Source organism: Poromitra crassiceps, assembly GCF_964638095.1.
Source record: "Poromitra crassiceps genome assembly, chromosome: 11".
NCBI lineage: Eukaryota > Metazoa > Chordata > Actinopteri > Beryciformes > Melamphaidae > Poromitra > Poromitra crassiceps.
This window is the reverse complement of record NC_139643.1, coordinates 14,164,840-14,192,478: the sequence shown is the minus strand read 5'-3', so window position 1 is coordinate 14,192,478 and position 27,639 is coordinate 14,164,840. Positions and strand designations below refer to the sequence as shown.

Genomic DNA, 27,639 nt, shown 5'->3' with positions numbered 1-27,639 from the left:
CAAGTTGACTAAAGCACTCATACTAAACTCAAACTCTGAGCTGCCCAGTACCACCACAGAAGATGGGAGATGATTGCCTTGATGAAAATGACCTTTCGGCTGACAGAGGAGAGAAAGAGAGACGTGGAGGAAGGAGAAATTAGCTTCTAGAAGAGAACGTAAAATCAAGCCAAGCCAAAGTAACATTCAAGTACTTTATTATTTCAAATCACCCACGGGTTCCAACATTAAACTGAGGTGCGTTCAATCCATCAGTCTGTTATTATTGCTTCAGCTGTTCTTCTATCACCAGCAGGTTCCTGCCATTACAAGCATATCAGGATGGCTTAGTATGTCAAACCAGGCCAGTGACAGCCACTCAAACTGTTGGCACTCAACCATCAAGTCATAGTAAAAATAGCTATGAAAAAACAAAGTCCAAAAAACTAAACTAATCCCCCCCCCCCCCCCAAAACAGGAAGGAGCAAAGAAAAAACAACATATAATACTCATCATAACATGATTAAGAAAACACCGTAACCCCCCAAAACAATGGGAAGAAAATAAACAAAGTGGAATTTGCATTCATTTTGTTACTCAATTTAAGATTTCACAGGATTATGAATAGGATTACAATGGGCCGGTCCAGTCAGTGTTACTGAGCATCAATGGGCTGGTCCAGTCAGTGTTACTGAGCATCAATGGGCTGGTCCAGTCAGTGTTACTGAGCATCAGTGGGCTGGTCCAGTCAGTGTTACTGAGCATCAGTGGGCTGGTCCAGTCAGTGTTACTGAGCATCAGTGGGCTGGTCCAGTCAGTGTTACTGAGCATCAGTGGGCTGGTCCAGTCAGTGTTACTGAGCATCAATGGGCTGGTCCAGTCAGTGTTACTGAGCACCAATGGGCTGGTCCAGTCAGTGTTACTGAGCATCAACAAGTTTCTCCCAAAGACTCAAACGACATTTCGTCCCGAGGAGCATCCATCTACTGTAGGAAGAGTTCTGTCTTCATATGACTGAATGGGAGAGAACATTCTTACATACTTAATTCATTTTGCCAACTTATTGAAAATGAAAAATGTAACTATTATTTTGCCGTTTTGGGAATGAAATAAAGCAGATGACTTAAAGCACCCAGGATGATTTTCTTGAGAATAGGGCTACATTTTCTCATTCAGACATGACACCATCACTATAAAACAAAGGTAATTTGGTTATAAAACCTCAATCAAACACCCTGTGTACCTTAAAGATCACTCCACCATTCATGATCTATTGAGAAGCTCCACACATAGCTGATGCCATTACGGCTTCAAGTCTAAATTCTCTGACTTCTGACTTGAGGAGCGATTTGTTCATGTTCAAAAATACCCAGGAGTCCGTCACCGACCACAGACACACCACAGATGAACTGTTAAACTGAGTGGCGTTCCCCTTTAAGGCCTCTAGGTGGTGCTGCTGACACACCAACAAGCACTCGAGGTTCCAGTCATTAAAGGAGGGAGGGAGGGGGGTTGCAGAAGAGGGCGATGCAGGAAAGGAAAGGCTTGCTCTTTAAGCACATTGTTCGTACAGTAGAACAGCTTTAGCCGTGCTTTAGCTTTAGCCGTGCTAGTGTCGATCCCCACAGACGACACAAGAAGAAGCAGTCGTTGGCACTGTGCGGTCAGAATGGGATTTTGTGTCTGAAAGGCAGGAAGTAACACGGGTGCAAGCAAAACATTAATGAGGGTTTCCAACTGCCAATCCGTTTAGGCGTGTTCCAGTGTGGGGGGCCCTCGCTAATGTTTTGGTTGCACCCGTGTTACTCCCTACGCCTTTTAGACACAAAATGGCTCACGTGAAAAAGGCGAATGAGAGGAGACATGGCTGCCTGAGCGGATCACGTCGGTTTGTGTTTATTGTACATCGCTCCAGAGACGAGCTTCAGACAAAATGCCCCAAAACTATGAACCGAATGTAAAAGTCTAGCAGCTAAATGCTAACTACGCTGAATGGGGAGAACGGGAGGATTTACCCCACCCTGACCACGCCCCCAGCCAGCTACCCCAGCGTTGATGACGGCGAGACGTCGACTCAACCTATAAGAGAGCAGAGAGGTGGTGGGTGGGGTTCAGGGCTTTGACCTTCCACACACGTTTACAAGCCATGTGAAGGGGAAGAGATGCTTCATTTCTGGCTGCTTTGCGAAGGAATCGGATTTTTCGCTAGAAAGAACGATGAAACCTACTCTGAGCAGAACCCTATAGAGCCAGAGAGCCAGAACATTTACTTTTCTGATCATCACCTTTCAAAAATACAACTTCTGACTTTTAGCATTGGCCAGAAAGAGGAAATGAGGAAGACGATCAGGAAAAAAAAGGTGATTTCACCCAGTTTGACAGCGCCTCCTGCTGGAAGGACCAGTGAGGATCTTACTGGTTTTAAGTATAGTATATAAACAATACGTTTCTGTAGTAGGTATCACTACCAGGAAACAGCCTTTAGTAAAAGTGCATTGGCTTTTAGGACAGGTGGAAGTCTAACACCGGTTTAATACAACCAAACTAACAGAAACAAAACAAATGGAATACACTGTGTGACATGAAGCTGCATTACACAGTGAAGTTAGCTTGTTGATAGCCGTTGTGCATGTGGACGCTTTAACCGTTCTAGATCTCATTGTGAAATCAACATTGTGCTGGCTTGGTTTAATTACGTCAACAAATGAGAGCATGTTGGAGACGACTGGTGGCCAGTGCTTCAGAGTGATGCTCCACATTAAGACCATATTTCACACAAGTTTGTTTCGAAGAGCGAGAGGAGAGACAAGAGACGGCAACTTCTGATCTTGGCATTACAAGGCTCTATGTATTTACTGTTAGGTCAACTGTTAGGTCATATTGAAATCCCCCAAAAAAGGTTATTTAAAAAAATCTAACGCCACACAAGAAAAAACATCACATTCAAATGATAATGTCGATAAAGAACACAACCTCTTCCTGTTTTGTGCTGTAAAGGTATCCAGCAGATGTGCCTCCACATCCACCAGGTGATGGAGAAACTATGGAGGATACAGAGTCCAGGCTGAGTCCCTCCAGATCCACCAGGTGATGGAGAAACTATGGAGGATACAGATTCGAGGCCGATTGGCCGATGGTCTGCTTTGTTTCCAGTAATTACACCAACATCTCCAAATGAATGTGCTGATGAGTTATTGATGTTAAAATGTTGCGCCTAGCAGCTTTACTGAACACTAGGTCATAATGTAGGTAATACGCAGTACAGCGTTTCAGTCACAGTCTAGCCGGGTTTGGGACAGTCAACAGTGGGACAGTTTGGGACAGTCCCACATGTCACACAGTAACCACGTCGCTGTTGTCAGTTGAACACCCCATGACTCCAATTCTGATGACTTTTTTTCACGTTGTTACTTCAAAGATGGGCGCTTTCCTCCGCTTATAGGCTGAGCAAAAACTACAACCCTCGGCCTTTTGAAACTCTTGCAATAAAAGAAAATTCTCGCCATCAAACAAGCTTGCCTTCATGTCTGAAGGGCAGACATTTTGGAAGACTTTCCATTTTCACCTGACAGTGATATAGACGGCAGATCATGTAAAACACCTGCAACGTTATGGTTGATGCTACGGTCTGTTGTGTAGTACTGTGTAGTAGTTGTGTGCGTCTGCACTGCAAGGCCTAAGCAGATTTGTAGTTTTTATCTTCCCGGTCGGTAAAGCACTAGTGAAATTTTAATTGGCAAACTGTGCTCGAAGCGATCCCGAGTCTCTTTCTGCTGCTGTGGAGGAAGTCAGGTTACAGCCTCTAGCCATGTGCACAGTGCAACAACACTCCCAAAACCCACGAGTCACTAGTCCCATGTACCGCAAGGAATAGTCATCGACTAACTAACCAACCAAATGGGTCACGTCTCCAAGTCTTCCTCTTTTACCAGGAGTGTGTGTGGTTTTTAATGTCTTCTGTTGTTTTGACCACATCTCCGCTTCACAACAAATATCATGAAGGTTGGAGCGTTTCCTTTGCACTGTGATCTCTTTCAGCAATGCATCCAGTGATGGAGCCAGAAGTTTCGCCAAAACACAGGAACGGCAAACAAAGCTGAAATGAATCCCCAGAGAAACGCCGATACTCCCCGGGTTCCTACATTCTCCATTTGAAAAACATAACCCCTTTAATATAATATCATTCCGTAGTGTTTGTAGAAATGAATTCCTCGATTTGATATGAAGGTTTTTTTGTGTTTGACAAGATTTACGCAGATAGTCGTCTCGCGGTAAAACCACTGAAAATGTGTTCTCGTATGGGACAGTTCAAACAATATTTTTCCATAGCTACTATTCCAAAGTTGATCCAAACTTCCGCAAGACCTGGAAATGACCCAATTCTCCTTCCATACATTTGTACACTTCCCAGGCCTGTGTAGGAACACCGTCTGCAGCAGAAGATGATTTGACCCAACAGCAAATATCACAATGTGAAAGAGTAGCGGCTTCTACAACTGCGGACCAGGATTTAACACATTTTCTCCGCAATTCCGAAACTTTTGAAGACCTTTCCCCAGACGGTGCTGCGTAGGAACTCTGGAATTTTAAAAAGGCGATTGCGAGTTGGCTGTGACCATGACTTCCACTACAGTAGGGACGCACAATGATATCGGCATGGTATCTATACCGAAAAAGTCTTTATGAAATATGAATGAAATATCGGCATCGGCACTAAGCATTTCTGCCAATAAAACGCTTTAATATGGCCAAATGCTCGATGCTTGAAGTAGCTCAAAGTGGTTTTCTTATTTTGCCGAGTGAATGTGTACATTATTCAGTGAATGTGTACATTTTGAAAAGCATTGTATTTATGTCTGCATCTGCCAGTGGGCCGTCACAATAAGAATACGCATAACAATGTGACTACAGGAGAGAGTTATGTTCTCTGAAGTTAGGTGGGAATAATGCACATATATCTGCAAACTGCGGAAAGAGTTGAAAAATAACGGCATATCGGATATCGGCAAAAAAAAAACAATAATAAAAAAAAAATCCAATATCGTGCATCTCTACTCCGCGAGTGTATGTTTAAGGCGTTTTGAGGTTCAACCCTCTCTATTGCTCCACTTGTTATCATTGTTAAACCCCTGGTTACTAGTTTAGCGAGGAGTGTTGTTCAAAACCTGTTAGCCACAGATGTGTTACAGCGACACGCGTCTACCATGAAAATATAGCCTGTCCGTCCCGACAACACGCTACCGCTGAAGGCACAGTTTAAACCAGTGTCTACCCCCCCCCCCCCCCTCCTTTGATCTGTTCCCATGTCCACTCGTCATCCTCGTCCTCGCCGTCTATAGCAGCCTGCACCGCTTCTTGGGTTTGGTCTCCGGAGGCTCCAGAGCCGCCAAGATGGCCTCGTCAAACACGTTCTTCAGCCCCCTCTGAGAGAGAGAGAGAGAGAGAGAGAGAGAGAGAGAGAGAGAGAGAGAGAGAGAGAGAGAGAGAGAGAGAGGCAGAGAGAGAAAGAGACAGAGAGAGAGAGAGAGAGAGAGAGAGAGAGGGAGAGAGAGAGAAAGAGAGAGAGAGAGAGAGAGACAGAGAGAGCGAAAGAGAGAGGGAGAGACAGAGACACAGAGAGAGAGACAGAGAGAGAGAGACAGAGAGAGAGAAAGAGAGAGGGAGAGACAGAGACACAGAGAGAGAGAGAGAGAGTGAAACAGTGGATAAACCGTTTCCATCCAACTGTAAATTAAAGTTAGGTAAATAATCTTTTCTGCAAATTTTCAAAATGTTTCACAAAATTAAACATGAATTAGATGTGTTTCCAACAGCTGGGATAAGCTGAGATAAGATTGCATGTTATTATTCCCCTTGGGGAAATTCAGGTGCCACAGCAATATTGTTACTGGAATTTGGACTTTCACTGCGGAACTTGATATATTAACGATATCACGTTAAAGTCGAACTGAACCCGTAGTGGCGCGTGGGTCGGAGTCCGTTTCAGACTGAAAACATAACTTGTCTGAGATGACAGGTTGAGAGGCGGGTCATAGTAGCATGTCGATGATTTTATTTGACAATTCTGGGGACTGGATTGGGCTTTGGCCAATCCTGGCGTGTTCCACCCCCAAATCGAGTGGGATTCTGCGTGTTGTGGCTCTCTCCTCGGGAAGAGCCTGGTGACACGAGGTTTAGTGGCTGAGTGGAGCTCAGCGAGCCGCAGGCAGCCAGCTGCCGGAGCGGAGAGTGCAGCCCGTCGGCCTGGAATCTCCGAGGTGCGACCCCTGACAACCAGGCTCTCAGGCACGCGCCATTATCGCTACTGCGGTAAAAACAATATTCCTGGAATGCGAGTTTTAACAAGCCAGTTACATTTCTTTGCATTCTTAGGCATTACCATTTTCTTTATTGTGTATATCAACATACAATTGGCCAAGTTAGTAGTTAGTTTATGGGATAGGAATTCTGCCAGATGACAGGCACTAGGTGCCATTTTCTCTTTCTTTTGGAAGAGAAAATGATCCTGAAATGAAGATTTGATTGACAGCTGCCATGTCATGATATGATTGGTTGAAATGGGGTAGAAATTTGATAGTACTAGGTGATTAGGTGATGTCAGCAAACTGTAGATTAGTGTTATCAATTAAATCTTGAAAAATGAACTTTTGATGTGAAAAAGTGTGAAAAACTAAAGAAATTTGATTTTTGTGATTTTTTTGGCATACATTATTAAATAGGTGCACTGCATACCTAGGTATTTGAACTAAAATAAAAAAGTCATTTTTGGGTTCAGCTTGACTTTAAAGGTGTTTAATCGTAATACTAGGAAAGTTCTGTAAAATAACTGTTTAGTTGCAGTACCTTTATTGATCTCACTTTTAAAGCAGCTACGAGCAACTTTTTCGATTGTTATTAAACAGTATAATTACAATATTGATGCATCACATCTTACCTATAATAGTAGCTGAGACCAAAGCCGTGTGTATCTGAGATTGCTCCCTTAGGTGATTATTAAGTCTGTATCTGTCTAAACTCGCGTCAACAGGGGGCTCTCTAGAGAGACCGGACCGGGTAACCCGGAAGTAAAAAGCGGAAGTGAAACGCAGCTGCCTGCCTACGCCGTTCGCGCTGCCTAGCAACATAGCATAAACAATGTGAACGCCACGCATACTCTCGGGGACATCTCTCGTTATATTCTAACAGGTTTTTTGGAAGTTATTTTGTGGTTATGGCCGAAGTGGCTGCTGCAAACCGTTTCATTTCACTTCCTGATCTGCCCTGGCTACAGACACTATAGTCGTGTTTCCATTACCATCAGAAATGCGCAAAATCTAAATATCGCAATAGAAAGTGGGTAATGGAAACACGTAAATTTCGAAAAACCTCCCAAATATCGCAAAAAGTTTTTGCGCTCTCATGAGGTGGTTTTTCAGACGTGTCGATATAGCAGTTTATCGCAAAAGTGTAATGGAAACACACTTTTCCGCATTTGCACGTCATGTGACCCATTCTCCTTTGGAAAAGGAGCGGAAAATGAGGGAGAAAGGGTTCGATAAGCCGTGGCAAAACCTCCGCAGCAACCTAGCAGAAAGACGAGTGTTGTGCAAAAGCGGAGCTGGGGAAAAAAGATCTTGTTTAATGACAGAAATCGGTCCATGGTGACAGGCTGCCTGTCTGTGTGCGCGCAGTTGTAGGCTACCTTTTTTCCTCTGCCTCTCGCGCTCACTGCATTCACCGCAGCCAGCAACATGTTCTTTTGAATTGATAATCAGGCTCGTTTATATGCGTTGTAACTTCATGTTGTGATTTGCATTGACCATTGGTTAGATTTGAGCATGCAGGGGACGGGATTTGGGGCAGATCCCCGTGCGTAATCACTGTGGCAGCTGCTGCAACGGGGAATTGCGTTCAGGTGTGTGCGCCGTCACTCAAACTAAACTTCAATGGAAACGCCTACAAGTCGCAATTGTACATTGTCGAAGTTGTAGAAATATCGCAATTATTTTGCGAAAAACTGTAATGGAAACACAGCTACTAACACTGGCCGATTCACTCGGGGTTCAAGCGAGACTACTCTGCATTGGTCTCGTCGACTATTAGAGGTAAGATGTGATGCATTGATATTAAATTTATACTGTTTAATAACAATCGAAAAAGTTGCTCGTAGCTGTTTTAAAGCTTTTGATTGTAATAATTCAGGAAAAATCTGTAAAATAAATGTTTCGCTGCAAAACTAAGTAAAAATGACAGTAAAATTATTGTTTTTGTGCTTAATTTGAATTATATTTATATATATATTATATTTGCTGCCTGTAATACAATTGACGGCAACTGCAATTCAATACAGTCAAGGGCTCTGAAAAGAGTTGACCTTTTAGTGATGAATACAAAACATGAATAGACTACCTGAGTTTACCTCTTAGCCTTCACAAGTCTATCCAATAGGCTTGAAGGACTTCTTAGTGCAATTTTCTCTCACACACACACACACACTCACACACACACACACACACACACACACACACACACACACACACACACACACACACACAACACACACACACACACACACACACACACACACACACACACACACACACACACACACACACACACACACACACACACACCCCTTCCCTGTGTGTACCTGTGTGAGAGCGGAACACTCCACGTATTTCACGGCCCTGAGGTCCCTGGCCAGCTTGTCCCCGCTCTCCGGGGCCAGGGGCCTCTGCTTGTTCTTGGCCAGCTTCTCCACCGTGTTGCTGTCGTCCCTCAGGTCCACCTGGGTCCCCACCAGCAGGAAGGGCGTCCGGGGACAGTGGTGGGAAATCTCTGGCACCCACTGGAGGGAGGGAGGGAGGGAGAGAGAGAGAGACATAAAGGCCATAAAGACCCTGCTGACCACTGTACACGGTAGCCACCTTTACACAGAGATCCAAAAATATAAATAAGTCAGCGGTGCCTTTTTACGCAGAAGATGCTTTCACACAGCGCGAGGAGGCAGAATTTCCAGCATGATGTGCACCCGTTGCCATGGAGATGTGAACAGGTGTACCTGCTGCTGAGGGAAATAGCCTAAACATATAGGCCCCTATCGTTGCATCGGCGTAGTTTCTAGGCCGAGCGCCTGGCGCAGCGCTGATCAGTGGGCGTGGACCAGCGCACTTGATATCTTGGTGCTGGCGCTCCACTCAGCCTAAAGCATTACAACCACGCCTTTTAAGCGTAAAATTATGCACCGGAAACTGGATAAGTGCAATAAACGAATCACAAGCTTGCCTTTTAAGCTCCAATTCCAGTGGTCCAGTAAAACCAGACAAACCCAAGCCTCTGCTTCCCCCCCCCCCCCCTCCCTTCATCCCGTCTGTCTGTCTCCATATATTGGCTATTATTCCATATTATGATGCTTCTCAAACCAATCTAACTGCAGTTTAAATACTGCAAGCATGTAAATACGCTACACTATAGCAAGATCAAAGTGAAAAGAATGTTCTAAACGCATCGGATAGAAAAAAATATAGCCGGCTGGATGTCATGAGATTAGATGAAATTTGGCCAGAATGATATCGTTTTCTCTCTTCTCCCCCACTGCACGATGCAACATCCTCTGAATGACACCTATCACTTTTACTGGATCTGATTACTTTATTCTATTTTATTTAGCCTACTGGATTTTATTATTGAGTATTTGTATTTTATTTGGCCTATGCTTTCCCCCCCCCACCCCCTGTCCACAGGCTCTGACAAATATGTTAATTCTCAATAAAATCTTCAGTAATCAATCAGACTGGCTTTAAAAGCCAGGGGGTGCCTGGGAGGGGAGCGGCCGGGCCTCGAGCGGCCTGTCGGCGACCCAGGCCGGTTGCGGGAGCGGGCGCCGCACACCCCAGGTCCCGGTGGAGGGGAGGGGGAGTGGATGGGAGGAGAGCCCTCGCCCTCGCCCTCTGACTCAGTGGTTTCCACTGCTGTAAATAAAATAATTGTATGAGCACTCAATCTGTTTGTCAGTCAGCTCCACTGTTGCACGACCCGCCTGCACGACCACCAGCGCCTCATAGCGCACCAGCGCGGCTCCGCTCCCCGCATCTCCTGCGTGATGCCCGGCGTCCTGTGAGGAGGAGAGGACGGCCCCGTGCAGGGAGAGGAGAACGTAGAGGACGCCCCTATTAATTTAATATTTTGCTTTGTCCCTTTTGCTTTGTCATTGTTTTTCATATTTTATTTAGAATTGTAGCCTAATTAAATATCCCCCTCCCTTGAGATCGTTTTGTGTCCAGTCTTTCTTGCACTTAATGTAGGCTACACGGCACCCCGGACAGCTCCGCTGCCACAGACGGGGGAAACATTTGGAAATAATTCTAACTACTCTGCTTTGCACACAGAAAATATAAATACAACAGACAATTCTGTAATGAATAGCTGTAATGAAGAGTGGGGTTTGAAGAAGCGCTACACAAAAGTTTCTCCAGTTTCTTTCTCTCTTTCTTTCTCTCTCCCTTTCTCTCACATTAAACGATATACATGCCTATAATGTCAATTATCTGAATGAAATAATAATACATATTAATTAGGAATATTAGTAATATTAGAAGCCTAGCTAATTTCGGGGGGGGGGGGGGGGGGGGGGGGGGGTTAATAAAACGTTGAGCTATATTAATACAAAGTTAATATTGCTAACCAAAATGTTTCAAAACGATTTTTTTATACATCAAATATGTGTAGTTAGACAGCTATCCCATTTGAAAAAGATCTGACAGATATAACTCTGCTGCTGTCTGGATGCTGCACATAAATGGGGATTATTATGATAGCCTAAACTAAATAAATGAAACTGTGCCTTGCAGCTTCACCCAAAGCCTGAGAAGGGTTGCCACTGCATGCTGTAATCTTCCAATCTTATATTCTATTGTGTTCTAAACTATTTTTTTCTATATATTCTATTCTCCATTCACTATCCTGTCCCCGGCGCACTGAATAGGCCTGGTTTTCAAAAGCGCAAAGCGCTAAATTTACACCAGGTCGGAAGATATCATTTAAGGCCGACACGCCTATTCTGGCCCATTCTGGGACTGCGCCACGCCCATTCGGCCTAAAGCGCATTTGGCAGCGTAAAGCCATGTTGATATCTTCCCGAGGCAGGCGCAAGGCACGTTTTTTTGCGTTTAAGGCCCGTTTTAGTGCCGAAGGCCTGTGGGAGAATAGGGCCCATAGTGGACGGTCAAAGGGAATATCCTCACCTACGACTTACAGAGGGATTTCTCAGACGCACACAAAAAAGAAGAAGGGGGAAAAAAAATAAAAAAAAACTTGGGCAAGCTGGTGTGTGCATATAGACCAGACCCGGCCCGCGAGCGCCTCCTGTGTGGCCCGTGCTGGAATTGCAAAAAATAAAATAAAAAAAATTACAGTGCACCTGAACGCAACATGCAAGATACCCACTGAATAAGTGTCCAAATGTTCATATCATTCTGGGCAATACTCCACTTCTGTTATAACATTTCAGTCTGGAATATATGGAATATCTTTCAATAATCTTTATGGATAAAAGGCTAAAAGTAATCTCATGTGTAAGAAATGACTGTTCTACATTGAAGTAAAAATGTAAATAATTAACTTGTCGGTTTTGGATTTATTTAGCTTCAAGAGTGCATTTTTGTTCGTGTGACCCTCAACACAGGCTTTGAGAATCCCAGGCCACTTACTGATACTTATGCTTAAATTAACCCACTCATATTCTGGTTTATTTCAAGAAAAACATTTTGGCTAGTGGAAATTCTAATTAGCTGGTAACTTTAAAATCTAGCAGCCATATTGGCAGGTGGTCAAAAAAGTTAACTTCAAGCCCTGAGAGCAGGTGGTGACATAGGAAGTGAGTGAGAAAAGGATCAAATATTGGTGTTTAAGACTGAATCATGACATCACAACTGTTAATTTAAAATGAGTTATTCCTCTAAACCAGACTTCAAATGCCCCAAATGTTTTCGCACCCGGCGCCGTTTGGCCCCCAGCCCTCAGCAAAATCTGGCCCTCTGGTAGCGAGGACATTTTTTTGTGGCCCTCTCTATCATCAAAGTTCCTGCGTTACGGCATGACAATATTTGTTCGGCCCCCGGCAACAATCTGGGTTTCTCATGTGGCCCCCCATGAAAAAATAATTGCCCACCCCCTGATATAGACCCTTCTCACGGGGGCCATTTTGTGTCGAAAAGGCAGGGTAAACACAGGTGCAAGCAAAACTAATGAGGGTTTCCAACTTCCATGACTGGAATTAGGAAACCCTCATTAGTGTTTTGCTTGCACCTGTGTGTTTTATTCTGCCTTGCTGTTGAGTTTTTCAATTGTATTTTTTTGGCGCTTTGAGCATCACAAGCTGAGTGCCATCTGGTTCCATTGTATTGGAGAGAAGGCAGAAATCTCTACCGCCGATATCTCCAAAACGCAGAGTACTAACACAAAACAATCTAAACGGATAAATAGTACTATTCACCTTATTCACCACGCCCACTTTTTCTCTCTTCCGCGTTCGACGCAACGTATTTGTTCTTCCGGTTCAGCCCTAGTTGGCGGCCATTTTCAAAATAAAACGTCAGTATGAATGAAGTTTGGCAACATTCAGAATTGCTACACTGCGGCCAACTTCAGTTACATGTTCATAGCGTTACTGCTGCGAGGAGCCGATGGCTGTACCCGGTCGGCATTTAACGTTAGTTACAAAAGCATGTCGACAGTGTTTTCTCACTGCCAGTAGCCTAACTACAGTGGGGTTTGACAGATAGCTAGTCTGACCGGTGTCAGCACAGTCAGCGCTCCCGGTCCTCGCTGCTCGTTAAGGATTTCCAATAGGCGTTATTCTGATAAACTGGTCACATATATGTTACGTTCTCACCCGACAAATATTAAAATTTAAAACAGTTTTTTTTTTTTTTGCTTGAAAACAGCTTTTTGGCAAGTCTAAATGACTGCGGTAGGCGTACTCTACGTCCGTGTTTAAAACCGGAAAGACGATTACGAAATGACGTCATGCAGAAGCGTCCTTGTATGGGCAAAGAATAAGGTGAATAGGTGAGAAGAAAAATATGTATTTTGGATTTTACGGTGAGCTGTCCATTTAACTTGGTGCTTGATTTGGCTTGATTACGGATATTCACCTTATGTTCAGACGCGGGGGTGGGCCAAATTTTTCCGGGTCGTGTTAACACTTCCGCCGGTCACGGCGCCAAATATGAAAGAACGTCATGAAGAAGACAGTTGTTTTTGTAGCGGACAGCGCAGGGTGTAAAACAAAGAACGTAGCCTACTACTTTGAGCTCGGTACACAGCAAGCAAGCGAGTATCCACTGTTAGCCAGGTCAGATAACGTTATCGTCGACGATGATGAGCACTTTCTTGTAAAACATACCTGGACTCCAACAAAGAAAGCTTCAGATAGTTTTCTCTCCTCCGAGCGCTCGAGCCACCTACGTCTATAAGACCTGCAGACGTTAACGTAATTCCCTGGAATGCGATAATTAACGAGCCAGTTACATGGCGTTGCATTCTTAGACATTGCCGTTTGCTTTCATTTGGTATGTTAAATACAATTGGCTAAATTATTAGTTAATTCAGAGTTAGATTATATTGGAGCAGCCGGCATTTTCCTTTTTCTTTTTTTTACCCGGAAGTCGTCACACGACCACACAACCTGGTCAAATGGGCGTGGCTACATAAGGTGAATACTGTAGAAAAGAAGAGTGCTTTGGCCACACTGACAGGCACACACAGAGACAGACAGAGACACACACACACACACACACACACACACACACACACAGAGACGCACACACATGCACACACAGACACACACAGAGACACACACACACAGACACACACACACAGACGCACACACACAGACGCACACACAGACAGACATACACAGACACACACACAGAGACGCGCACACACACAGACACACACACACACACACAGACACACACACACCTTCTCTCGGACGTTCTCGAAGGAGGAGGGCGAAACGACCGAGAAACAGACGAGGAAGACGTCAGTCTGCGGGTAGCTGAGGGGTCGCAGCCTGTCGTAGTCCTCCTGACCTGCAGGGGGAGACATACAGCAACGTCAACAACAAAGCTACTGTACTGCCATTAACCCTGCCTTTACACAATGAGCTACAACACTCCAGTTACAGGCTGCATACAAACCAGAGGAAGCTCCTGCTCACCTGCTGTGTCAAACAGTCCCAGAGTGTACGGCTCCCCACCGATCATCACTGTCACAGCATAGTTATCAAACACCTGGAGGAGGGAGGGAGGGAGGGAGGGAGAGAGAGAGGGAGAGAGGGAGGGAGGGAGGGAGGGAGGGAGGGAGGGAGAGAGGGAGGGAGAGAGAGAGGGAGAGAGGGAGGGAGGGAGGGAGGGAGGGAGGGAGAGAGGGAGGGAGGGAGAGAGGGAGAGAGGGAGGGAGGGAGGGAGGGAGAGAGGGAGAGAGAGAGGGAGAGAGGGAGGGAGGGAGAGAGGGAGAGAGGGAGGGAGGGAGGGAGGGAGAGAGGGAGGGAGAGAGAGAGGGAGAGAGGGAGGGAGGGAGGGAGGGAGAGAGGGAGGGAGGGAGGGAGAGAGGGAGAGAGAGAGGAAGGAAGGGGAAATAGGAAGTACAAACCAGATGAGGACATTGAGAAGTTCTTCTAAACAAAACAGGAAGTATACATCTCTTCATCTTTATGGCCTTGGTCAGGAGTCTGTGTGTGTGTTTCTGTGTCGACACACAGCAGCAGCGGTTGGGAAACCAAACATTAACCACGATATCACTGCACGAAAAACCTACTTTCCGGGACTTTGCACAACTGCAAAGAGATCCACTTTGCAGGTGTTTGTGGCAAAGTGGGGTAAAGTACCACATAGTGTTCTGCATATTGAGCACTATGCGCTCATTGACTTGCCCGGAAAGCAGGTTTTTCATGCAGTGTATTTTAGGGCTGTCACTTTTTCCCAAAATAAAGTTCGAACAAACTTTAATTGCCCGCAAAATGTTCGAATATATTCGAAGTTTTTTGGTTAATTTAAAAAAAAAAAAAAAAAAATATATATATATATATATATATATATATATATATATATATATTTTTTTTTTTTGCAGGCCAGGCCACCGGGCATCAGCCCGACGTGTTAGCTTGGATGCTCACAGTTACAACACTGCCTCACAAACTTGGCTGCATCCAACTCGAGACAACTTTTCAGACCCTGGAGACAATCTTTCTCAGAAGAGACTAACGCGACAAATCTGGAGACTTTTTCTGACATGGGATTAACAGCAGCAGTTGGTTAATTTTGGTTAATAAAAAAATAAAATAATAATAATAATAATAATAATAATAATAATAATAATAATAATAATAATAATAATAATAATAATAATAATAAAAAAAACAAATCAAACAGGTCAATTATACATTCGAACATGCCCTCCTCCCCCACATTCAAAGTTAAATTCGAATTTCGAATAAAAAGTGGCAGCCCTAGTGTATTTGTCCGTCTGATGCAGAGATGAAGAGCAGTGTTACTGTTCCAAACGTTACCACCTCTTCAAGCTTGGTGCTCTGCTTTGACTTCTGAGATCTACAACACTCGCCTGCGTCGCAAAGCCACTAAACATTGTGTGCGACCCCACCCATCCCTCTCATGGACTTTTCTGCCTGCTTCCGTCGGGGAGAAGATATCGGAGCCTCCGGGCCCGCACCACCAGACTAGCTAACAGCTTTGTCCACCAGGCTGTCAGGCTGTTAAACTCTCTCCCCTCTCTTCCCTCTGCCCCTAGTCTGGACTGTTAACTTTTCACTGTACAACTCCCCTCTCTTCCCTCTGCCCCCAGTCTGGACTGTTAACTTTTCATTGTACAACTCCCTTCTCTTCCCTCTGCCCCTAGTCTGGACTGTTAACTTTTCACTGTACAACTCCCCTCTCTTCCCTCTGCCCCCAGTCTGGACTGTTAACTTTTCACTGTACAACTCCCCTCTCTTCCCTCTGCCCCCAGTCTGGACTGTTAACTTTTCACTGTACAACTCCCCTCTCTTCCCTCTGCCCCCAGTCTGGACTGTTAACTTTTCACTGTACAACTCCCCTCTCTTCCCTCTGCCCCCAGTCTGGACTGTTAACTTTTCACTGTACAACTCCCTTCTCTTCTCTCTGCCCCCAGTCTGGACTGTTAACTTTTCACTGTACAACTCCCCTCTCTTCCCTCTGCCCCCAGTCTGGACTGTTAACTTTTCACTGTACAACTCCCCTCTCTTCCCTCTGCCCCCAGTCTGGACTGTTAACTTTTCACTGTACAACTCCCCTCTCTTCCCTCTGCCCCCAGTCTGGACTGTTAACTTTTCACTGTACAACTCCCCTCTCTTCCCTCTGCCCCCAGTCTGGACTGTTAACTTTTCACTGTACAACTCCCTTCTCTTCTCTCTGCCCCCAGTCTGGACTGTTAACTTTTCACTGTACAACTCCCCTCTCTTCCCTCTGCCCCCAGTCTGGACTGTTAACTTTTCACTGTACAACTCCCCTCTCTTCCCTCTGCCCCCAGTCTGGACTGTTAACTTTTCACTGTACAACTCCCTTCTCTTCTCTCTGCCCCCAGTCTGGACTTGAACCCATATCCTCACTCAGCACCAGTCACTTTATGCAAAACTACTATGTCGCTTTGTTCATTTTATTGCACTTTTCTGCCATCACTATTTGCACTATCTGACTTTTATTACAGTGATTACAGTGACCTTATTATGACCCCTACGGTAGTATTTTAGTATTTTATTGTATGTTTTTTATTTAATCTATTTTATCTTCGTATTTTATGTCATGTGTTGTCTCCTATCTGTATATTGAGTGCACCGTGGATCGTGAGATACGGAATTTCGATGCTCTGTATGTCTTGTACATACTGTATGGTAGTGATTGACAATAAAATTGACTTTGACAAAAGGTAAAGGTAAATAGGAGGGCCTATGACATCCTGTTTCTCATCTTTCAAATCTCTTCTTCACGTGCCTTTACCCCCCCGCCACGGAGCGGGCAGGAGGTCATGTTTTTACCCCTGTCCGTCTGTCAATCTGTTTGTTTGTCTGTCTGTCAATGTTTGTTTTGTCTGTTCGTCTGCCTGTCTCTCTGTCTGTATCGGTTTGTCTGTCTCTGTGTCTCTGTCTGTTTGTCAGCAGGATATCTCAAACAGCTATGAAAGGATTTGCACGAAACTTGGCAGAAAGGTTGGTCATGGGCCAACTTGGAAGTGATTAACTTTCCCACGCCCACTAGCCAACAGGGGGCGCTGTAATGGGCGTGCCCAATCACAGAGAGGTGCCTAACTTCCAAACGGATTCAGGTAACAACACGCCATGGCAGAGGTATGCCCTCTAGTGAGGACGTGTTTTTGAGTTTGCTCACTTTTTAATGTGATTCGTTTCGCTTTTTGATCTTCTGCCATTTTGAAAAGCTGCTTCTTCTTTGGAGATGAGGGGGTTTATTGCTCCGTACCACCACAGACTCTTTGATGACTTCAGGAGCTGCTGAGATATCTGCCTGTCACAACTCCAGCCAGAGAGTTGCCAGTGTGAAGGTCTTTACTGCTGTGTTACAGTGTGTTACAGTGTAAAGGTCTTTACTGCTGTGTTACAGTGTGTTACAGTGTTAAGGTCTTTACTGCTGTGTTACAGTGTGTTACAGTGTAAAGGTCTTTACTGCTGTGTTACAGTGTGTTACAGTGTGTTACAGTGTAAAGGTCTTTACTGCTGTGTTACAGTGTGTTACAGTGTAAAGGTCTTTACTGCTGTGTTACAGTGTGTTACAGTGTGTTACAGTGTAAAGGTCTTTACTGCTGTGTTACAGTGTGTTACAGTGTGTTACAGTGTAAAGGTCTTTACTGCTGTGTTACAGTGTGTTACAGTGTGTTACAGTGTAAAGGTCTTTACTGCTGTGTTACAGTGTGTTACAGTGTGTTACAGTGTAAAGGTCTTTACACACACAGTCCCATTGTTTTATGCGTGTTTTTTAATCCGTCATCTGAAAACACAGACGGGTCCCAGCTCGCAAAAATCTACTGACTGATGCGAAAAACGCAGAAAATCGAACCTCGTCCGAAAACTTAAATGACGGACGTAATTGTCGGACTCGGTGTGTCAACGATGATTGACACAAATTAGGTCATATTCTTTTTTTTTCTCCGTGCGTCAATTTCGGACGAAAATACGGACTTGGTGTGCAAAAGCTTTAAGAGTCGCAGATCACTGAGCGCACCTTTAACTTGTTTAACGTACGTTTCACCAACTGAGACGTGACTTCTGACTTCACTCTGACAGACCGACCGGACAGTCTACGTCTAGACACTTATCCAACACATCATGTAACACACACAAACATGCGTGCACACGCACACACACACACGCGTAACTAGGCAGCTCAAGTTTAGACATAAACACTGTGTGACATGTCGAGGCATGGTGGAGGGGCGAGGCATACACACACACTTCGATAAAATACTCAGGTCTACACACACACACACACACACACACACACACACACACACACGATGATGGTGTGTTTGGAAACAGTCTGATCACAGACACCACACACTGCTCGGGTTCGAGTGCCAGCCTTCACCCATTCACCTCTAACAGGGGGATTAACCCTTAATCCGGCTTCGGAGGCAACACGGGGGCTCGAACCTGTGACCCTCATGTTGGTAGGCAGGGGATCTTACTCCTGCACTACCCAAAACGTTTCTATATTGACAATATGACGATCATCGATGAATTGTGGAAATTAAAATGTAGATATTTGATTGGTTGGCCCTGTCGGAGATGAAAGAGAGAGAGAGGCGGGAGGGAGAGGGAGGAAGAGAGAGGGAGACAGAGGAAGAGGAAGCTGAGTCATCACTGTTGATTCTGCAATCCTCTGGCCAAACTCTGCTGACTACTGACAGAGAGAGAGAGAGAGAGAGAGAGAGAGAGAGAGACAGAGAGAGAGATTGAGACGGACACAGAGAGACAGAGAGAGAGAGATTGAGACGGACACAGAGAGACAGAGAGAGAGAGATTGAGACGGACACAGAGAGAGAGAGAGAGACAGACACAGAGAGAGAGAGAGACAGAGAGAGAGAGAGAGAGAGAGACAGACAGAGAGAGAGAGAGAGAGAGAGACAGACACCGAGAGAGAGACAGAGAGACAGAGAGAGATTGAGACGGACACAGAGAGAGAGAGAGAGACAGACACAGAGAGAGAGAGAGACAGAGAGAGAGAGAGAGAGAGAGACAGACAGAGAGAGACAGAGAGAGAGAGAGAGAGAGAGAGAGAGAGAGACAGAGAGATAGACAGAGAGACAGAGAGCGAGAGAGAGAAGAAAAAGACAGAGAGAAGTGTTGCCAGAGACAGACAGCGGGGTAGAGACAGTAGAGACAGGACAGTAGAGACAGGATAGTAGAGACAGTAGAGACAGTAGAGACAGGACAGTAGAGGCAGTAGAGACAGGACAGTAGAGACAGTAGAGACAGGACAGTAGAGGCAGTAGAGACAGGACAGTAGAGGCAGTAGAGACAGGACAGTAGAGACAGTAGAGACAGGACAGTAGAGGCAGTAGAGACAGGACAGTAGAGACAGTAGAGCAGTGCTCATCATTCGCCCCTTTTCACAGCATCCATTTTGTGTCTAAAAGGCAGGAAGTAACACAGGTGCAAGCGAAACATTAACGAAGCGCCCGGGACTGGAACACCTAAATGGAGTGGAAGGTGGAAAGCCCCGCTCATGTTTTGCTTGCGCCTGTGTTACTTCCTGCCTTTTAGGCAGAAAATGGCTGCTGTGAAAAGTAGCAGTAAGTCAGAGTGAAGATGGGCTTGTCAGCAGTCAGCTGTTTTGTGAGCTGTGGCAGGTCAGACTCTGCAGATGGCCAGAGCTGAGCCCACAGGCTCCGTTCACACAGCAAACCTCACACTAGTCCTTCTTTAAATGTGGCTAATATGCTCATATCAGATGCAGTGTGAACTGGTCACGGTCCTGAACTGACCCGCAGGTGTAACGATGTCACAGGGTTTGTGTCCGTCAAGCTCACTGTAAAACGGACATGTGATCCGACCACGACCGCAACATGGCGTTCCGTCTTCTTCACCTTTAACTCATTGAGTGCCATGGACGTCTTTCGACGTCCAATTAAATAGTGACGTAGAGTGCCACGGACGTCTTTCGACGTCCAATGCGTTTTTTGACGGTGGGACGTCGATCAAAGCCTTCCGCAGCTCCTGTACAACTATTGTAGCTATTGGAGGTCTATAACCTATTTTACAGAACCCTTAGGTGGCGACAGTGCTCTCCAGGTTAACAGAAAGGCAGAGAAAAACAGAGAATAAGTCGTTGGGGAAACAGAAATCGCATCGCATCCGTATGCATCGATATGCATGAAGCGTTTTAACGTTAGATGTGCCTGCAGCAGTCAATCTGCTCCCACAATTGAGCTCCTCCATGTCCGCTGCAACAGCCGATTCGCATGATCAGCCGTGGAGACGTTATTATTCTCAACTGGAAGCATAGGAGCCGGTGACAAACACACGCGGAAAAAGCTAGATGTCGCGCACCCTTCACAGTGCAGAGCAAACTCAGCACAGAGCCACCTCCCATACAGGAGGAGTGTGCAGTTGAGGCGAGGCGGGGCGGGCGGGGGGGGGGCACGCAGAGCAGCACACAGCCACACAACACCCAGACAGACCCAGGCAGCAGCAGGACAGGGTTGGCAAACGCAAGCCAGAATATCCGATGCCCACCAGCAGCAAGAAGCTGCAACCAGCAGCGCACGCAGGGGCCAGCGCTGCTGGTTGCAGCTAAAAATATTATTCTGCCAAACAAAATTCCCTGCCCTTCACTGTTTTATTGAAGGAAATTATTTTTGAGGTGTGACTACATCAGAAAATTAGCTTCAGAGTCAGTGATGTGTTTGAAATGTTTAATTTCACAAAAGAGCCATTATCTCAGCTTCTAGAAAAAAACTGCTCTTTTTTGTTAAATCAAGCTATCTTCTCCGGCTGATAACTAAAGAACGGAAAATGATATCAATAAACCTGTTTTTGCTGATGATAGAAAAGAGTCTCATCGTTCTTTTTGCGTGTTCATTGTTTACATAGTAATATCACACAATATTCTGTGGGCCTCGAGAAATCACTGAAAAAAGCTCTGAAACTCTGGCACTGGGAGCGTCCGTTCTCCAAAAGTGGCTGGCACTCAATGAGTTAAACTTGACTGTGGCCCCGTTCGGCCATTTCTTTCCACATGCTTTCAAACACCGACCGGTTTACGATACGACCGCTCAGGTTTCGCTTGCACAGAAGTGTCACCCCAAATACTTAGGAGGTGTACCACCTCACTGTCCCTCCACCCCAAATACTTAGGAGGTGTACCACCTCACTGTCCCTCCACCCCAAATACTTAGGAGGTGTACCACCTCACTGTCCCTCCACCCCAAATACTTAGGAGGTGTACCACCTCACTGTCCCTCCACCCCAAATACTTAGGAGGTGTACCACCTCACTGTCCCTCCACCCCAAATACTTAGGAGGTGTACCACCTCACTGTCCCTCCACCCCAAATACTTAGGAGGTGTACCACCTCACTGTCCCTCCACCCCAAATACTTAGGAGGTGTACCACCTCACTGTCCCTCCACCCCAAATACTTAGGAGGTGTACCACCTCACTGTCCCTCCACTGACTGCCCACATCGCAGCTGTCCTCCATGTTTGTGTTCACCGAGGGAAGAATTGTTACCGACGGTCGTCGATCCGGTAAAAGTTGCGTGAATTCTGGTACGAGTCACATGACTGTTCAGACTGAGGTCCCATTCCAAAGAAATCAGGTCTGTATCTGATTTAGGAGCACATATATGAAAGTGGCCCGAATCAGAATTGACTAGATCAGATATGTGCTGTTCACACTGTTCGGGGGTGGGGGGGGGGGGCTGCACACGCAATATGAACGTAGCCTAACAGACAGAACCTGGGAGTCCAGTTCTGGTGTGCACACACACACACACACACACACACACACACACACACACACACACACACACACACACACACACACAGTGTGTTGGGGTTATGGTTGTGTAGTGTGCAATAGGAGCATCTAACGTGTTTAAAAGAACAACCCTAATTTCCGCTGGTGAAGAACTACTGACTGTGGTAGCAACACGCTTTGGACAGCATCTTCCACCAGACAGTTAGTTTATATACTGACTGTGGTAGTAACACGCTTTGGACAGCATCTTCCACCAGACAGTTAGTTTATATACTGACTGTGGTAGTAACACGCTTTGGACAGCATCTTCCACCAGACAGTTAGTTTATATACTGACTGTGGTAGTAACACGCTTTGGACAGCATCTTCCACCAGACAGTTAGTTTATATACTGACTGTGGTAGTAAGTTAGCAACAAGCTTTGGACAGCAACTTCCACCAGACAGTTAGTTTATATACTGACTGTGGTAGTAAGTTAGTAACACGCTTTGGACAGCAACTTCCACCAGACAGTTAGTTTATATACTGACTGTGGTAGTAAGTTAGTAACATGCTCTGGACAGCAACTTCCACTAGACAGTTAGTTTATATACTGACTGTGGTAGTAAGTTAGCAACACGCTTTGGACAGCGACTTCCACCAGACAGTTAGTTTATATACTGACTGTGGTAGTAACACGCTTTGGACAGCATCTTCCACCAGACAGTTAGTTTATATACTGACTGTGGTAGTAACACGCTTTGGACAGCATCTTCCACCAGACAGTTAGTTTATATACTGACTGTGGTAGTAAGTTAGCAACAAGCTTTGGACAGCAACTTCCACCAGACAGTTAGTTTATATACTGACTGTGGTAGTAAGTTAGTAACACGCTTTGGACAGCAACTTCCACCAGACAGTTAGTTTATATACTGACTGTGGTAGTAAGTTAGTAACATGCTCTGGACAGCAACTTCCACTAGACAGTTAGTTTATATACTGACTGTGGTAGTAAGTTAGCAACACGCTTTGGACAGCGACTTCCACCAGACAGTTAGTTTATATGCATTCGCATGTCTGATAGGGCTGTGAATCTTCACTGGCCTCATGATTCGATTACGATTCAGAGGGCTACGATTCGATTCGATTACGATTATCGATGCATCTCGATGCATCACTTTATTGATTTATTTTTTCTCACTTTCTTTTTTCTCACTGTGTGGCTACTTTTAAAATAAAAGTGCATTTGGAATTGCATTGTATTATGATCCATAATTAAAATAGACAACTGCATGTACTTCCATTATATTTGATTTGATTATAAAATAAATAAATAATAATAATAATAATAATAATAATAATAATAATAATAATCGATTTTTGACATTTGTGAATCGATGCAGAATTGTGCACGTATTATTATTATTAATATTATTTTTGACACCCCTAATGTCTGATCTGATGGTGGGAACTGGTTATCAACTTAATGCACACAAGTCACATTAGAAAGAGCTATATGCTTACAGAGGGGTTCCTCTGTTGTCTTTCTTTTCTTTTTGTTAAGCGAGCAATATTAATATTTAGCCAGGTTGTGAACTTCACTGTATGAACCTGCCCATTTTTCTCACTTTTACTTTTACAAAGTGCAAAAATGAGTGTCTGTTCTGTTCTCACATTGCTCTCCAGTCCATTGATCCATGCATGGCACTTTTCAAATGCAAACATGATGTATTTTTGAGAATGTGTTTTTCCCGGTCCTTAGAGAACACCTGAACACACCATGACATGAGCTACAGGATCTTATTTAGGCTGTGGACACACTGATTTGTCAAATGATTGAGATAGATTTGGGTCTGCACCTGCGGTGCTGTTTTGGAGCGTCAGATTATGATGACTTGTTGGATGATCAACTGCTTTAGCAAATGGACGAGTGTTGTGTTGTTGATTGTAGCGGTTGTGAACAGAACTCACCGTGGGGACGTACTCAGAGGGAAACTTGTTGGTGGTGTAGGAGATGAGCAAGCAGGTCTTCCCCACGGCACCATCACCCACCACCACACACTTTATAGTCTGCATCTGAGGACAGAGGAGGAGAGAGAGACATGAGGGGAGAGAGAGAGAGAGGGGGGGGGGGGGGGACACACCCCGTGTTATTTACAGGACAACCGGGGGGGAAATCCAAACTTTTAAAATGAAAAGCTTTTTGTTAAAACCTCTTTTTAGCTGAAGAGACAACTTCTCCACACACTGAGCCATGTGAGTTTTAGCTATAGATGGCTTTGGGTTGCTAGGCAACAGTGTGAAACCTCGCTTATTTCCTGACAGCTACTGCATTAGCATCACAGTGCAACAGGAAGTAAGCTAGGGGCAAATTAGAATTTTTCTGTTGTCAAGTGAAAACTGTCTAAAATACATACTACAGCATGCGCCGAGACGCGTCATCAGTGATGTTAACTGGGGTCGTGAGGTGTTTCGGGTCTGTCGAACATCATACACCCTCGCCCAGTAGACCCAGCCGAGGCCGATTAAGACCCCGACCCGCGTCCCAGAAGCAGCCGCTCACGGATCAGCCCTCCTACTCTGTCTGCAACGTTGCCCGCGGAAGGGCCGATCACGCCCAATCCGCTGCAATAGAGCCAGTGCTACACTGCAGCATTGCAAGACCCTTCGGTGCATGGAGGCTCTAAGGCCCTGTGGGTTACTCCCGGCCGTCTATATTCAAAACATTTGATATTGAATATAAAAACATGGCGTTGAAAATGTGCTATGATTAAACTGCATGACTGCAAACTGTGTCCAGGTCAGGTTGATCCTCTTCACTGTTTCTAGCTCAAATCGTTTGCCAGTGTTGTGTCTGTCTATTTTCTCCAAGACACATTTAGTTTTCCCTCGATGCTGTTTCGATAAACACCAACAGTGTCTGCACATCAAGGCCAGCAGCAGATCCAAAATCCAGTTTGTCAGAGTGCAATTAATATTGGCTTCAAATCATTCATATTATTTGAAAGCTCACACACCAGCAGGTCTAAGCGTCACATTAAAGATTAGGCTGCTTTCTCACTGGGAACCATTGCTTTCGTTCCGTTCCGTGCCCGAGTACGATTGCATAACTGTGTCGAATGGAGAAATGCAGAAAACAATCAACTGCACCAAAGGATCCACCCCAACAGATCATCTTATCATCTTATCTTATCAAAACAGTGCATAGTTAATGAGGGGGGAGAGAGAGAGAGAGAGAGAGAGAGAGAGAGAGAGAGAGAGAGAGAGAACGTAATAGAGAAGTCCCACAGATGCTGGATTTGAGTTTGTTTTTCTTGGCAACAGAAGTCATAACCTTGTTTTAAAGACTCATGAGACATGTTTTATTATACAGTTCAAAATGGAATATGGGACCTTTAAGATCAGATAAATAAAAGTAAGACTCTCTCTACCAGACAGTTTGCGAAGTCTTATTCTAAACCTACACATGGGCTTGTAAAAGAGTTAACTTTAGGATTTGCCAGACAACTCAGCCTGTAAAACAATCCGCCTCCTCCCTGCTCGCTCGGACAATGTTTGACTTGGCCTGTGTGTGTGTCTCTAATGTGCAGGCTGCATATAAACAGCCTGCTCAGCGTGTGTGTGTGTCTCTAATGTGCAGGCTGCATATAAACGGCCTGCTCAGCGCTACGCGGCTGTGCTGCAGCATATCAAGTGGCGGGACGGGGCGGTGGGGACGCCATAGGGTCTGCTGGATAAGCGCAGTGAGTGTTGAGACAATGGACTGAGCCAGTTGAGACAGTGCGAGCTGTGTAAGTAAGGCGACGTTCACAACACACTGGCCTGCCATCCTGTGACCACACAGATGCTGAGCAACACACATAGCCCAGGCTTATCGCTTCATTAAGGGGACAATGCTAAGAGAGCGTATGGGATGGCTACTTCATCACTGGCTCTTTGTTTTGACAAGCTGGCCGCTCAACACTGATGAGTAAGCAAGAAGACGCTAACTGGCGAGCTACAGTCACAATCCCACGAGTTCAGTCCTCCGGAGGGAACCGGGATGCTACGCATGGCTCACATTTTATGGCAATTTAGTCTGACAATTGTGCCAAAAGCGGTGAGCAGACAACCTAACTCCACAGTGCTACGTCACTGATTCTCACCAGACAACCTAACTCCACAGTGGTACATCACCGATTCTCAATAAAACCATCAGGGCTCCTTGAGTGGGTTCCAGGGGGTCCCCAGAAAATGGATGAATTGTTAAACTTCAGCATTATTTCACAACACTATAAGATAATCAGAGAATGTAGATGGATGACTGTTTTGATCATAGTTTATCTGTGCTCTCTCTCTAATGTTGTTTTTGGTTTTTTTGTTTGTCAGTGTGTCTTGGCTGCTATGATGACTCAATTTCCCTTCGGGGGCCAATAGAGTTTTCTATGTATCTACAGTATCTATGCCAAATTAATTGCTTATGATATGATGATTTACATGTAGCCTACATTCCTTCATATTTACAATAGACTCCTTACACCACACTTATTGTAGTAGTTACTGTAATTCTTTGCTAATGTCTTAATTTTGACTTGTACATTTCTTTCTTTCTTCCTTGTATGTGTAGGCATACTTGGCCAATAAAGTTGATTCTGATTATGATCAAAACATCTCATGTGAAATCTGATGTTACTGATAGACTTGTGATAGGACATAGGAGTAACGTCAGACTATTTTCTATGTGAGACAACTTAGCACTTTCCATTATTGAGTTGAGTTTATTTTTCTGAGCTAAATAACCTATGCAACTTTTAGCTAGCTAAAGCTAACAGTAATCTGTGCTGGTGCCCCAGCCACTTCCGCATAGCCGGCGGCAGCTACAGTAACAAGTCACACACAGGCACATCAATTGTGTTGTTTGTCACGTCGTTGGTTTTAATGTAGTAATAATGAGTCAGATAATACATTGAAGCTGTACAGTTGTCAGTAACCTGCTGGAAGTGTATTCCTGCGAAGCTAACTGTAACTGTAAGCTATCGTTAGCTAAACGTAGCTAAGATCCATCCGCAGACCACCACCCATAACACACACAGGCCTGCTGGAGATGACTTCAGAGTAAAACATGACATCCTAAACATCCTTTGACAGCCAAATCTGGCTACAGCTTCACACAAAACCACTCTGATCACTGCTGGCGTTCATCCAGACAATCGCCGATCACTTGGATCTGAGATTTAACTAGCAGAATAGCTGGGTTAGCTTAGCGTTAGCAATGTCACTGTTTGTTTTGACAGCTGCCCCCGGCCGGTTTTAGCCAAGTTAGCCGTTAAGCAGCACGCAGTCATCATTTCCATCAGTAGCAGTGGAAACCCCAACAGATCAGAGTGTCTGTAAACACCGCCGCTCTGTCCGCATGTCATCAGGTGTATTTCAAACAGATCCTAGACAGGATCTGCCAGCCTACCTTCTCTGTCCACAGGCGCTGAATGCTGCTTCTGCTGAGAATGAGAATGCGGTGCTGCCTTCACGGACTCCTCGTAAGCTCCTACTTTCCAGGCAGGAAAGCTCGGGCTTGGACAGATGAAGCCTGTGGTATCAAAATATGCGGAAGTGATCAAATAGTAGGTAGTTCCCTGAATGGCCAGTTTTTTAGGCCTGGCTCCAAAAGGGAGTCGTTCCCCGTTCACATAAAAAAGC

General features: G+C 45.1%; 1 protein-coding gene across 1 annotated transcript; it reads right to left on the bottom strand.

Moving 5' to 3' along the window:
* Positions 1-180: 180 nt before the first annotated feature.
* Positions 181-27,432, bottom strand: LOC310785456 (cell division control protein 42 homolog). Its single transcript, XM_083646531.1, has 6 exons — positions 27,407-27,432; positions 23,935-24,039; positions 14,180-14,252; positions 13,942-14,051; positions 8,609-8,806; positions 181-5,402 (listed from the first exon to the last, which is right to left on the bottom strand). Exons 2-6 carry the CDS (start codon positions 24,037-24,039, stop codon positions 5,313-5,315), a joined length of 576 nt encoding a protein of 191 aa, XP_083502657.1. The 5' UTR covers positions 27,407-27,432; the 3' UTR covers positions 181-5,312.
* Positions 27,433-27,639: the final 207 nt, after the last annotated feature.

What these genes read in the sequence shown, in the direction of transcription:
- LOC310785456 (XM_083646531.1), bottom strand. Translation starts at nt 24,039, where the DNA reads ATGCAGACTATAAAGTGTGTGGTGGTGGGTGATGGTGCCGTGGGGAAG. An exon ending in CCTCTGAGTACGTCCCCACG is followed by an intron (nt 14,253 to 23,934) that starts GTGAGTTCTGTT and finishes TCCCTCCTCCAG; the next exon opens with GTGTTTGATAACTATGCTGT. An exon ending in GGGACTGTTTGACACAGCAG is followed by an intron (nt 14,052 to 14,179) that starts GTGAGCAGGAGC and finishes CTCCCCCTGCAG; the next exon opens with GTCAGGAGGACTACGACAGG.